We start from the raw sequence: 13,825 nt of genomic DNA, 5'->3' as shown, positions 1-13,825 counted from the left end.
TTGCTGTTGTAACAGTTGACTGAAGGGAAGGAGCAGCGCTTGACTGTAATTAGGCTTTATTAAGTGTTTTTCAAGAACTGTATGTCTTTACATGCTTGCCATCTCGACATGAGGACAGTTTGATCCTAATTATTTGTGGTAGAGCAGAACAAATGAATCCAAATTTTTCTCTTCCACCAGCTTTTTATCTTGTACTTGAAAAGGAAATTTAATTATGCGGACAGTGATCCAAACGTAGATTATTTTCATTCTTAATTTGCATCAACAGTTCTCTCAGAGTACTTTCCCCGGTATGTAACCAAATTAGAAATGCTATTGATGACTAATGTTTAATGCAGGGCTCGACACCAAAAATATTCAGACAAGTAAAACTTTGAATGAAGCTCTGCCTTTACATTTCAAATGAGGAAGGGGAAAAAGGGGGTTGATTCAGAATTATTAAATGGGGCAGGCATACAATGATATTCTTTATTTTATTTTTTGTTGTTGTTTAAAGAAATTAATACTTTTATTAAGCAAAAATGCATTAAACAAATCAAAATTAACTGTGAAAATATAATGTTACAAAAGATTTCTATTTCAAATAAATTCAGCTCTTTCCAACTTTTTATTCATGAACGAACCCAGAAAAAAATATCATGTTTTCCTCAAAAATATTAAGCAGCACAATGTTTTCAACTTTGAAATGTGTGTTAGAATGATTTCTGAAGGATCATGTGACACTGAAGACTGGAGTAATGGCTGCTGAAAAAAAACAAACATTTTAAAATATATTAAAATAGAAAGCAGTTATTTGAAATTGTAATAACATTTCACAATATATATATTAATTATATATTGAGTTCTTTCAAAAACATCATACTGAAAAGTTTTATTATTATAGTTTCAAGTGCCTGCATTGGATGTGCATCTGATTTAGTTACTCTGTGTGTGTGTGTGTGTGTGTGTGTGGGTGTGGGTGTGGGTGTGTGTGTGTGTTTATTTCACACAACTAATGTGGCAGCAATGAACTATGGGTACTGTATGCTGCATGATGGAACATACTGCTTTGCCCCGCCGCCTCTTGGGATTGATGCCAGCCCTTATTACACCTCGCTGCCCACTGGCATGATGCCGGCTCCTCCTGTATCTGGTCCTCCTCCTCCCCCTGCTGCTGCAGGTCCAGTCACGGTGTCAGCTCCTGCGTCGCCTCCCCTCTCACTTTCTGCTCCGGCCGCCCCTCCAACTTCCAGGTGTGCACCCTACTGCCTTTGCTTTCTACAGAGCTTGACATATTTCAGAAATCCTATATTTGGCTTCATTTTTCTTTTCATCCATCAGTTCTCAACCTCCTCAAACCACCGTTGCACCCACGGTGCCGACGGCTGCCCCCCCTGTCGCAGCCATCATCCCTCCTCCTCCCGACATCCAGCCTGTCATTGACAAACTAGCTGAGTATGTGGCCAGAAACGGAGTGAAATTCAAAAGCAGCGTGCGTGCCAAGAATGACCCGCGGTAAGCAATTATGCTCCTGCTCGTTACAGACATCCTTCAGATAGGAAGGTCTCACTGCTTCTATTAGATTACTGTAATATGTAATAACTGTAAACCTCTCTCTGTGTGTATGTGTGTCTTCTACACACTAAAGGTTTGACTTCCTGCAGTCCTGGCACCAGTACAACTCATATTATGAGTTCAAAAAGCACTATCTCATGCAGAAAGAAGGCCTTAGCATGCAGGAGGTAGTTATATGCTTTGTTGTCTTTCTTTTTACTTTCTCCTTCCTTTCCTCTCTCGCACACTGGTTTTTGTATTCATTTAAATTCACTATTAATTACATTTAAGTATATTTATTGAGCACATGCTGTTATCTAAGGTGACTTAAGGGAATAGTTCACCCAAAAACTAAATTTTGCTATGATGTATATGAGTTTGCTTCTTCACCTGAACAGATTTGGAGAAATATTGCATTACATAACTTGATCAACAATGCAGTGAATGGGTTCTGTCAGAATGAGAGTCCAGACAGCTGAAAAAAACATCACAAGAAATCCACACGGCTCCAGTCCATCAGCAATTGTCTTGCGAAGTGAAAAGCTGCATGTTTGTAAAAAAAAAAAGATGTTTCTAAATTCAAACTGCTGCTTCAGTTTAAAATACTAATAATGATTCTTGTCTGAATCAGGAGAGAACTATGCACAGATGAAACACTGTTTACAGGTAAATAGAATCCAAAATGTGTTGGTGGAATTTGATATGAACATGCATCACATACTGGAGGAAGCGTTGTTATGGATTATGCCATCAGATTTTGGCCAGATGCAGCGGTTTAAATTTAAAATGCCTCAATGATGGAGGTGCTTCCTACAAACACACACATAATTCACTGCGTGATGTATTCACAAGTGTGCAATGCTGAATTTCTCCAAATCATTTCAGATAAAGAAAATGCTCCTCTACGTTTGGATGGCCCGAGAGGGAGTCAAATTTCAGCAAAATTAAATTTTTAGACAAACTTTTCTTTTAAAGTACATTTATTACAGGAGCAGCCTCTTGTCCTGTGTGAACAGCCTCTTAGTGTGCATAGGACCTTGTTTTTTTAATAATGGTTTTGCATAGTTATGGGATGCTAATAAAACAACATGGCATATCTAGCATCTCATTAACTACTCATTTGGTTTGAGAAATTGATGTTTACAAACTTAATTAATCATGTTTTATAACCTTCAAGGTTTTAAATACTTGCTGGCTCTTCTCCAAGGCCACTTCTGCGGATTCTGCATTACTGATTCTCCCCCATATATTTCTGTTTATTAATTTCACACATTTTCAGTGAGAGAGCCTTGATTTGACATAGCTGCATAACTTGCATCAGTAGAAATATTCAAAATCATTCGTATTCAAAATTCTGTATGTGGATTTTGAGAGAAATGTAGTGTTTTACCAACTGCTCAAGACGGTAACTTCTGTGACTTATGATTTCTTGTGTACCGGTTGGATAAAACAATTTGAATATAGATGCAAAGCCCAAAATATCATTTTTCAACAACAACAAAAAAATCTAGCTTAATGTAGACAAATTATAAGTCAGTGCAGTAGGCAGATTACTGCCTCATGGTTCTCTTTAGTAATGTAGAAACAGCGCAATACAATGCAGTAATGCCATTTAGTGTAATGGTAATTCAATAAGACAATTCAGGACGGTGTAAAGAGTGTAATATAAGGGCAATTAGTAAACAGTAGAGGTTTTGTGCAGTCGATACAGAAGTAGTTTATGCTGATCCTTGCTCTAGTTTAACACTGATGTACTGTAGAGAGGGATTCGGCAGCTGTTTTCAGCAGATATAAAAGGATGCTTCTCATCAGTTACAGAAAATTAGTTTGCTGGTTCAGTTTAATTTAATTAAATGTTCATAGTCAGCTGTTTTTATGTTTAGAATCACATTAAATCATTGTAATAAAATTAGTATTAAATTAAGCTTGTTTAATAAAATAAATTTCTTTCAATTAAATTATTAAAGGGGTCATATGATGCTGTTGTTCGACGTTTCTCTGATCACAAATGCAGACATGGTTTTATGTTTACGCGGTGCAAGATGCAACACATCGCGTAAAAAGACAGTTTAAGTCATTATAATCAGTAATTATGTCCCCACTGGATGAAACAAATGCCTCGTTTATAATGGGTTTTAATGTTTTTGACTTGTCGCACCGGTGTTCTGACCGTGACATGACATCACAGTATGGTGAGGGGCGTAACATTTCCGTCACACGCTTGAGGCATTTGGCCAATCACAACGCACTGGATAGCTGGCCAATCAGCATTCACCTCACTTTTCAGACCGATGAGCTTTGTAAAAAATGATGCGTTACAGTAAGGCGGGGCATAGAGGAGCAAAAAATATTGCACATTATGTTGAAAATAATGTGTTTTTTTAACCTTAAACTGCATAAACACATTGCATTACACCAAATACACAAAATAATGTTCTTTTTAGCAACATCATATGACCCCTTTAACATTGAAACAATCATATATTAGTCCTTAAAGCAAAAGTGATATCAGTGATAGGGATATCAGTTGAAGTAATTATTTCCATATTAAAATAGTCTCTGTTTAATTTGATTGGATTTTCAAGAATTTTACTAATTAATGATTAGTCAATAATAATTAATGATTAGTTGTAAAATTTTTCACTAGAATTAGTATAATAACAATGTTTAAGAATGTTTTTGTATTTTCCTCATAAAATGAATTGTTTTCAGACAGCGTGTTTGTGTCATGAAAAATGTTTACTGTCAATGATTTTATTTCCATTAATAATTCTGGTCACAGAAAATAAGTCTTTCTCCAATAAAAATTGATAAGCTTAATCAATTCAATTAACACTGATGAATAAGTCATTGATTATTCAGTCAAACTGATGTATTTATTTTAATTTTAAATTATTCTCTCCTATCCCTATTTCATGTGCAACCAGCGAAATTGTACACTCAGCCAGTGGTATTAGTTTGGGGGGCAGGATTGTTTGTTTTTTGATCAGTAAAAAAATTATTTACCAGATTATTTTTGGAAACCCATTTGGTAAAGCCAAAAGCACACTTCAGCTTTAACATTGCTGTGTGTACTCAGCCTAATCCAAGTTTATTAGCGACTGGTCTCAGACTGTGAACAGCAAATGATGCCAGTCTTGACCGCTGACTGCCAGAAAATGTCATCTTGATACATTTACCAGTCAATTAGTCATGTTGACTTGAAAAAGATGTCAAGAAGAACAGGAATAATTAGGGCTGTTAAATCCTATCTTTATTTATTATAAACATTTTTTTTTGGCATATTTTCTTTTATTTTTAACTTTATTTGTTGTCATGTGTATTCTGCCTCTAATAGTGTGTGTGATGCTGTAAATCCATTATGCTAAAACTACTTGTTGTTTTCCCTGTCATTACTGCTTATTAACTCACTGGTCATCCTTAATGGATTGAGAGGCAAGATCGACTAACTGTGCAGCTGTGCATTATTGAATATAAGGAACGTTCCAGTGAATTTAATTAGAATAAGAGGGTTTTTATGGATACATCTGCCTGTAAGTGCTCCAAGTGGTCTTTCTGTATTTATCCCACGCATAACACTAGCTAATACAAATTTTGTAAGCAAGTGATAGACTGACATTATGTTTATAGTAGAAAGGAGGTGGGAGTCATCATATTATCTGTATGGTAGAACACATACATGCTTTAGGAGATCATTGACCTGTGATCTCCGTAAATCAATCGTATTCTTTAAATTGATGTTGCATGTGCGCAGTTCAACGTTGAAGTGATCTAAATTTGGAGTTGCCGCAATCAGACTGTTTTCAGGTGTAGTAATGTGGCTTTGTTTTTAAGGAGCACATTTTGCCTCTTAATCAAACTGTAGAGCATGGTGCTAGCAACACTGAGGTCATTGGTTGGATTCCCAGGGAATGCATGAACTAATAAAATGTAGACCTTGAATGTAGTCCAAGCCACTTTAGATAAAAGCATCTGCCAAATGGATAAATGTAAATGTAAAGACCATAACAGTAATATGTGCTTCTGAATAATAATTATGTTTGCCTACGGGAATTACCTGAGTGGCTATTAGGAAGAAAATAAGTATGTGCTAATCAACTGGCGAATTTAAAAAAAAAAAAGGTGTCTTTCATGATTATTTTTTAAGTTACTTGACTGGACGCTCATGGAAGGTTGCCAAGCAACTTCTGCATGATCTAATTAATATTCACTGTACCTTAAATTCACTGGGCGTACATACATTACAAGGTTACATGTTCAGAAACAGTTAGATGAAGCATGACATAATGACTAAGGATAAAGCGGATGGAACTGAAGATGTACTTGCATATATTGGGTAGAAAGTAACAAAAAGCAGCCAATCGCATTGTGAAATGTAATTTGCATAGGTTAATGAGTTTTTATAATGGTATTATAAGATTTGGTATCAGATGTCACTTGCACAAGTTTACACACATTGATTTGAGTCTAGCTCCTGTTTTTCCAAAGTGTGTGATTATGATCAACAGTTGTCTGAAGATCCTCCTTTCCTTAATGAGATCGTTGGCTGCAAGCTTTGACTGTGTGCCTCTATCGGTGTGTGTTTAGGTCAGAAAAGTGAAGATCAGGCTCTGATGTGCGGTTTTGTGTGCGCTGCACTGCTTTCATCCAGGGCTAAGAAGAGGCTTTGGGAGCTCAGATGAAATCGATTCCTTTTCCGGTTGCCATGGCGTAGTCATCCCTACAAACTCTGGCTCTTTGATACCTCATATCTGGTGTGTTTTTGAGGGAAGAGTTTCTGGTTTGGTCAGTTCACTCATTCATACCTTTAATGTTCTGGGATATCAGTTGAACATGTTAATTTAGTGTGATCAATTATTTAAAAAGTAACATGTTTTAAAAAAATGATAGCAATTAATTATTTGGTCAGATATATTGACCTGCATGGGGTTTTTTACATGATGTAGTTGCAGAAAGAAAAATATGGAATTAGAATATACACACTTTTTTGATCCCATAAAATAATAATTTTTGCGTCCTCGATGAACCTTTCGGTTAGCAGTTCTTAATAGAACCATTTTTTCTTAGTGTGAAGAACATTTTAAAAATCAAAAGAACCTTTTGTGGAATGGAACGGTTCCATGGATGTTAAAGTTTCTTTGTGGAACTGTAGATGCCAATAAAGAACTTATTTTTAAGACTTTGCTATCATCACTTTGTCTGAAGAGATGTTAGATCTTCTGCCTACATCTGTCTAAATATGGAGCTTGGAAGTAATAAGGTATGAAAGGAAATAAGAGCTTAGAAAATTGAGGAAAAAGAGGAAGGAAAGTGTTTTAGTGGGAAAATTAGACTAAATGTTCCATTGTTGCAATCAGCACAACAATGCAGTGCTCACAGCAGGATCTTATGTTATTTGCTTGCCCTGCCAGTAATATTGTCTCCAGAGACAGAGCTGGGCTACGGCTTTAGCTAATTTCCACGCTTGTTCAGAACTTTTTGCATTGTAAGCAGTGCAATTTTTTGTTGTTTATTCATTTTGAATGTCTTCCACTCGTATTTGTACTTCCAACTGGGTGGCAATCATTCCAGCTGCCGGATGTCTTGAATGCTTCCCAACCTCTTAAAGCTTTGGCTTTGCTTTGGGTGCACAAAATTCAACATGCATTCCCCAAATTAACTGGGTAGAGAGTTCTGGAGATCCCTTGAGCTCATTTTTGGACTGCTGCTAAGCATTGTCTGAAAGAGCGATCAAGTTATAAACAGCGGTCTCAAGAAGTATTTGGACTCTCTTGGAAGCTTAAAGTAGTAGTTCACCCAAAAATAAAAGTTTTGTCATCATTTACTCACCCCACGTTCCAAATGTCTATGATTTCTTTCTTTCATAGAACAGGAAGGGATTTTAAAAAAAAAGTATTTTTAGTCAAAGTAAACAAGGTTCAGCATTGTTTGAACACCAGTTTTCTTCACAATCTGTTTGTAACAGTTTTAGGGTGAGTAAATTTCACTTTTAGATTGAACAGACCCTTTAAATCACTCTTAAAATATCTGAATATCATTACGTAAGACCAAGCAAAGTATCCAATCAAGTGGCAAATGCAAACAAATAATGCTGAGATATATCCACAGGTATATATATATATATATATATATATAGATATATATATATATATATATATATATATATATATACACACACACACACACACACACACACACACACACACACACATATATATATATGGCTTAAGATCCTAGTTTCTTTTATGTGAAATACAAGATTATGCAAAATACAGTTTCATGGCCAGTAAATTTTCTCAGTTCAAGGCTGGTGTCGCAAAAACTTTTTAAATTATGCTTTTCCTGCATGAGTATTTTATTTAATTTTCATCTTAAATTGAGTGTTTTATCACATCATTAGAGTGAATAAGCGAACTGATAGAAAATCTGAACCATGTCTAAGCACTGTCAGATGAAGCGAGTTTGCAGTGCATCTGCATTCATGCACACTTCAAGTCATTTTGGAGGATTTTTTATTTGCGCGGTCAGGATAGAAATCCGGAGGTTCAGAGGAAGGACAGAGGAAGCCTAAAGCCTGTGAAAATCAATTTATTCTTGTAACTTGTGTGCATACCTCAAGGACATCATCCCACAACCTAGTTCTTTGAGCATCATACTACGCGATGGAAGTTTATGTGGATAGTCATATTTCACCAACACCCGCTGCCTCATTAAAACCAGTGTCCCACCAAATGCCTGAAAGCCCATTTTCTGCTTATGGGTGAATAAAAGTTGTATCAAATTAATAATAAGGGCAGAATATCCCAAACGCACGCGCAGAAGAACCACAATCTAATATATCAACACAAATGTTTTTTTTTTTTTTAGCATTGTGTGATTTTCCTTTGTTCCTCCTCACTTATTCAGGACCCACCGAGAACGCTTTGCTTGATTCGCAAAGTTCAGCATCCCTGTAAATTCGGGCCAGCATTTAAACTTGATGTTCTGGGATCTTCTTCAAAGCGAGTGACTTTTGGTTCAGATTTCTCCATCTCAGCAACATCTGACTGCTTTAAGTCAGCTATATTTAACCACATTTCATGTGTTTCCCCCCTTAGTGTAACTTTTCTTTGGAAATATGTGCGGGAAGTTGTGCTGTAAAAAGCTTTTACAAGGCAGAATTGTGTCAGGAGACTCTCAGGGACTGCTGTGGCTTGACTTTTAGAGGAAAATGTATTGTCCTGGATGATTCAGGCGCTTTAAATTATTTTTAAGGTCAGGTGAGAAGTTTGACTTTAAAGCTGGCAGGTTCTTAAAGTCACGATTCTTGTAATTGCGAGCCAGTCTCGTATTAAAAACCATCTGCTTTAGCCATCGTCACAGTTCTTGAAGCGTTCTCTTTGAAGAACATGTTATTATGTTTAATAAGGTCTTTTTAAACACGGTAATAGTTGTTCCGGAGCCCATTGACCTGTTTTATTTCTGCTTATCAGACCTTTCTCAGAACAAGGTTTTTATATCAGTTCCATTAAAACAAGTCTAGTGTGGCACTTAATGTATTTATCAAAGACAGACAGGGTCTGGTGAGTATGTCAGATGAGAGCATAATGTTGTTGTTTCTGTGCTCTCATTAATGATCTAATTATTTGATATTTCAATCTTTTGACTGTAAAACTGCTAAAGATCCTCCAAGTTAATTTAAATGAAATCGACTATGTTTTGTTCTTGTTTGGCAATCTAGAAACCTGAATGGGGAGTATATTTTTTGCTCGATTTGGGGAGGTCCTTGTTAATATTTTCTTGTGTAATAAATAATGAAGGCTTTTGGCTGGTCCCTCAACTTCATAAATCATCAATATTGTTTTTGTGCTGCAGCTTTTCAGTTTCTCCATGAGACTTAAATGCTACACCGCCGACGTTTCCAGAGCTGAGGTTTTGGCACGCACTCATGTTTAAATGAAATAGTCGGCCTTTTAGCTGCTTTTAATGAAAAGTGGAAACATTTCTCTGCTGTTCCAGACCTCTGTGTAACTGAGCTTTTCATTTGATGTTTGATGGGTTTTTTTCTTCCCGCTTTCTTTTTATTGCATGTAATAGAAAGGAGCGGGTTGATATTTAATTTATCGTACGGATCTATACCACCAATAGCTATATAGATACCCATATCCTCACAAACATTATAACATGTTATTAAAAATTTGATCCTCCATCCTCTTGAGCAGCTATTTTTATACATTAGAAGGATTTTTTGAACTGCTCAGAGCTTTCTTCTAGAATTCAATAGAGCATATTCTTATGCCTTATAACATGGCTCTCTAGAATACTTGATTCTTATTCATAGTATGCTGATATTTTTATATAATGGCTACTGGACTATATACAGTATGTGAATGTTGTCCCTGGCAGCCAGTTTCCTAGATAGCTAGTTTCATCTCTCTCGTAGCACAGTGCATATTTTGTGTTAAAATAATTTCAACTTAGATCAATATTTCATGTCTTTTTTATTTATTTATTTGGTTTTATTTGTTTATAAGCAGCCATCTAAGCAATGCAGTAATGAATGTCGTTTGGTCATTATCGCAAAGTAAACCCCTTCAAGGTCTTACAAAGGCGCTCCACTTTGTATTGGGATCCAGATCAGCCTTTTGAGGTTTTATTTGCGTTATCCCCTACATATAATCTTTGATATTTTTTAATAAATGTGACGTTCATTTTTTTTAATTAAATAATTAAAAAAATCCTCTCTGCTCTCTTTCTTCAAGTTTTTGCCTGTGCCAATATTTCATGTTTTTTTTTTTCTTAAATTAAAATAAATTAAAGCTTTCGTTTTTAGTAGTGTTTATTTTTTACCCTCTGGCATGGTTTCTGCATTCCCTTTCATATCCAGCAGACTGCTTTAAAAACATGAAAAGTGAAAGACAGAAATTATCTTTGTTGTGCTTTTTGAGGGCGGTAGGAAGTAAAAGACATGTCCTCCATACATAATATTTGCCAAATATTGTACATTTTTTGTTTTGTTTGAATTACACTTGTTTTGTTTAATCAAAAGAATTATGAATAATTTTCAATGATTAGTGGTGTTACCTGGAGGCGGTTAAAAATAAATAGAGGGCTGCAATAATCTCTTTATGTTTTACTTTGGCAGATGGATGTGCGCTACACATGTTAGTGACTTTGAGAAATGCCTTTGTGCACCAGTATCTCACCTATGACAGTGACGCTTAAAGGCTGTCTGCACATTTCTAGCAGCGTGCCACTTTACAGCCCCCTCTAGGGTACTTTTACCTCAGCTAAACCATTTTTGATCATGTGTATGTGTATTTACAATGCATGAAAAAGTGAATGAAATCCACAGGGTCTTGAATATATTCTACAGGCGGTATGTGGAGGAGGAGACTGACCACTTGCAGAGAAATGAATCAGAAATTGCTGTGCTCAAGATAGTGGGTGTAGGAAAGGATGTCATTCTTTTGTAGGAAAGAAAGCATTTTTTTTTGGATTAGCTGGACTAGCCTCAAGAGTACCATATATGTGGCCCTGAACGCATGAGTAAATTTGTAACAATAGCCAAAAATACTTTGTGTAGGTCAAAATTATCGATTTTTCTTTTATGCCAAAAAATCATTAGGATATGAATATATTTAGTACATTTTCTACTGTAAATATATCAGAACTTAATTTTTGATTAGTAATATGCATTGCTAAGGACTTCATTCGGACAACTTTAAAGGCAATTTTCTCAATATTTATGTTTTTGCACCCTCAGATTCCAGAAATTCAATTAGTTGTATCTCGACCAAATATGGTCATATCCTTACAAACCATACATCAATGGAAAGCTTATTTATTCAGCTTTAAGATGGTGTATACATCTCAATAACATAATAAAATGAATACCATAGTTGTCAGATTTTTTTGTGTTTCTGTACACTGCTATTCAAAAGTTTTGACGTAAGATATTTGAAGTTTTTGAATAAAGTCCCTTATGCAGGGCTGCATTTATTTTAAGAAAAAAGTAAAATAAATAAATAAATTGTAAGGAAAGCATAGAAATGTTATGAAATATTTTTAAAGTGCAAAATAACTGTTCTCTGATTGAATTTATTTCAAAATATAATTTTTCCTGTGATGCCAAAGCTGAATTTTAAGCTGACATTACTGCAGTTTTCAGTGTCACGTGATTCTTCAGATTCTTTCATTTTTGTTTGTGCCTCTCCTTACACTCTCTTGCTTGCAACGTTTGCTTCTCATCTTGTCCTGTCTCATGTCTCACATAGTTCACTTAAGGACCAACTGAGGTACCAGGGTATGTGCTTTCTGTCAAGTCTCAAGACTCCCGTATTCTCTCGTACCTACTTTAAAATCACAATCTGTAATTACTGTAACTGGCAGGCCATTAGCGGCAGTGCAAGAACAAACAGCAGCTCTTCCTGTTCACTTCTGTGGTGATTAAGCAGGCATATTTGCAAACCCCAACCTCTGTTTTAAGCCTATGAGCTGAGTCTTTGTCTTTGTGCGTCTGCTTCATCAATTATAGATTGTATCTGTAATTAGGATCTCTCTGTCAATCCTAGCATTTTGCACTCCATAACCTCCATTATTATGTCTGCTCTAATTGTAAAGAAAATTATCCAGTGTGTGTAATCGAAGCATTGTGATGATTACAGCTTTACAGTATGAGCGCCCCAGTGTTTCTGTGGTTATTTTTGAAATAATTATTTGGTTTTATCCTTAAAAATTACAGGTGGGTCACAATGGATGAATTTTTTTAACACTTTCAAATGCACCAGATTTCTTAAGTTTTTACAGCTTTTATTAAGATTAATGTTCATTTTAAAATACACGTGTTCATTGCTAATCTATGTTTATGCATAATACATTGTCGAGTTTTGATTTATATAACATTGGCTAACAAATGCTATAAAAGTATTGTTTGTTTCTAGTTTCCTTATATGCAATTAATTTTCTAATGTTAGCACATTTACCAATGGAACGGTATGTTTATTTTCATTTTTTTTAGAATTAAAAAACATGCCATGCTTTAGCAGTACAGTAATGCAAATTACAGTTATGGTAAAGTTGTTTCTAAAGTTTGTCCACCAAACTCTATATCTATAAAACCCTTCCTTGGCCCATAGACCTCCAGTGAAAATGTATTGTCCCATAGACTTCCATTGTAAATGTTGTGCCCTGTAGTCTTCCACTGCAAATGCCTTGCCCTGTGGACTTTCATTCTAAATGTATTGCCCCCTAGACTTCCATTTTGAATGCTTTGTCCTATTGGCTTTCATTGTAAATGCCTTGCCTCATAGATGTCCATTTTGAATGCTTTGTCCCATTGATATCCACTGCAAATGCCTTGCCTCATAGACTTCAGCTGTAATTGCATGGCTGTAGACGGTTTTCTGTTTCATATACAAGTTGAGGAATGTGTAGTATCTTTCTTTCTCCCTTTTTCCTTCCCTCTCTTATCCCTAGCTCTCCTCAGTCCTCCTGCTCATTGTTGTACTTACCATATCTTCATGTATTTTATCTAACTTTATAGTCCAGTTAGCTCTGTGCTTACAGCTTTAAAACCATTGTTCTTGATTTGTGCCTGTGTCTCTTTACTCGGTCTGCAGTACTTCAGCTCACCTTTGAAGAGGTGATAGAGCCAAAGAGCGCTTCAGTCACCCTGCTTTCTTTGTTTGCTGCCTTTTATTATATTTTCCTCTAGGGAAATGAACCACGTTTGCACCTCCCCTCCCTCACCCTTCCATCCCTTGTTATTCCAATTTGTTTTGTCGCTTTTTTATCCATTGTTGTAGTGCCCTGCTTTTCTGTGAGCAGGAAGGGAACGCTGTGACAGGGCGGCAGTGGATTTGTCAGATAACCCAACCGTCCTCGGGCCAATGCGTTGATGGCTTGATTAGTGGAAATAATCAAACCGTACACAAGGCCTCCAACAGCTCATTTAAGCTGAATAATTAAGAGAACAGGGGCAGCATCACTAAATAAGTCACCAGTTTCTTTAAAGCAGTATTTTTGATTTGTTGTGGAATGCACTTTTGTTTTACTTCTGACTTTCTGAAATAAGAAACCTGCTTTTGTTGTCTAAAAACTGTTTTGTTGTCACTTTCTGTGCTTTCTGCCACCTGAACTTTTAGAGACTCCTTACATGTTGATAGCGAAAGTGGTTTTGCCAGTGTTTAGAAGAAAGTCTGTTTTGTGAATGTTTTACTTGCAGTATAAGATACGCTAGAGTTTTTTTAGTCAGTTTGACATCAAAGTTTAGTTCGGTTTGAGTTAGGATGTGAGGAACCTCACTAAGGAA

The 13,825-nt window shown here is 35.9% G+C and overlaps 1 protein-coding gene across 1 annotated transcript in view; it reads left to right on the top strand.

Moving 5' to 3' along the window:
• The window catches only part of LOC109054003 (splicing factor SWAP), an 81,834-nt gene that overhangs the window by 28,441 nt on the left and 39,568 nt on the right, over window positions 1-13,825 (top strand). The window contains 3 exon segments of the mRNA XM_042748545.1: window positions 992-1,232; window positions 1,321-1,494; window positions 1,628-1,721. Coding sequence (XP_042604479.1) covers window positions 992-1,232; window positions 1,321-1,494; window positions 1,628-1,721 — 509 coding nt within the window.

This window comes from Cyprinus carpio, chromosome B21 (genome assembly GCF_018340385.1).
Source record: "Cyprinus carpio isolate SPL01 chromosome B21, ASM1834038v1, whole genome shotgun sequence".
Lineage (NCBI taxonomy): Eukaryota > Metazoa > Chordata > Actinopteri > Cypriniformes > Cyprinidae > Cyprinus > Cyprinus carpio.
The sequence above is the reverse complement of the archived record's forward strand: the minus strand, read 5'-3'. Positions and strand labels throughout refer to the sequence as shown.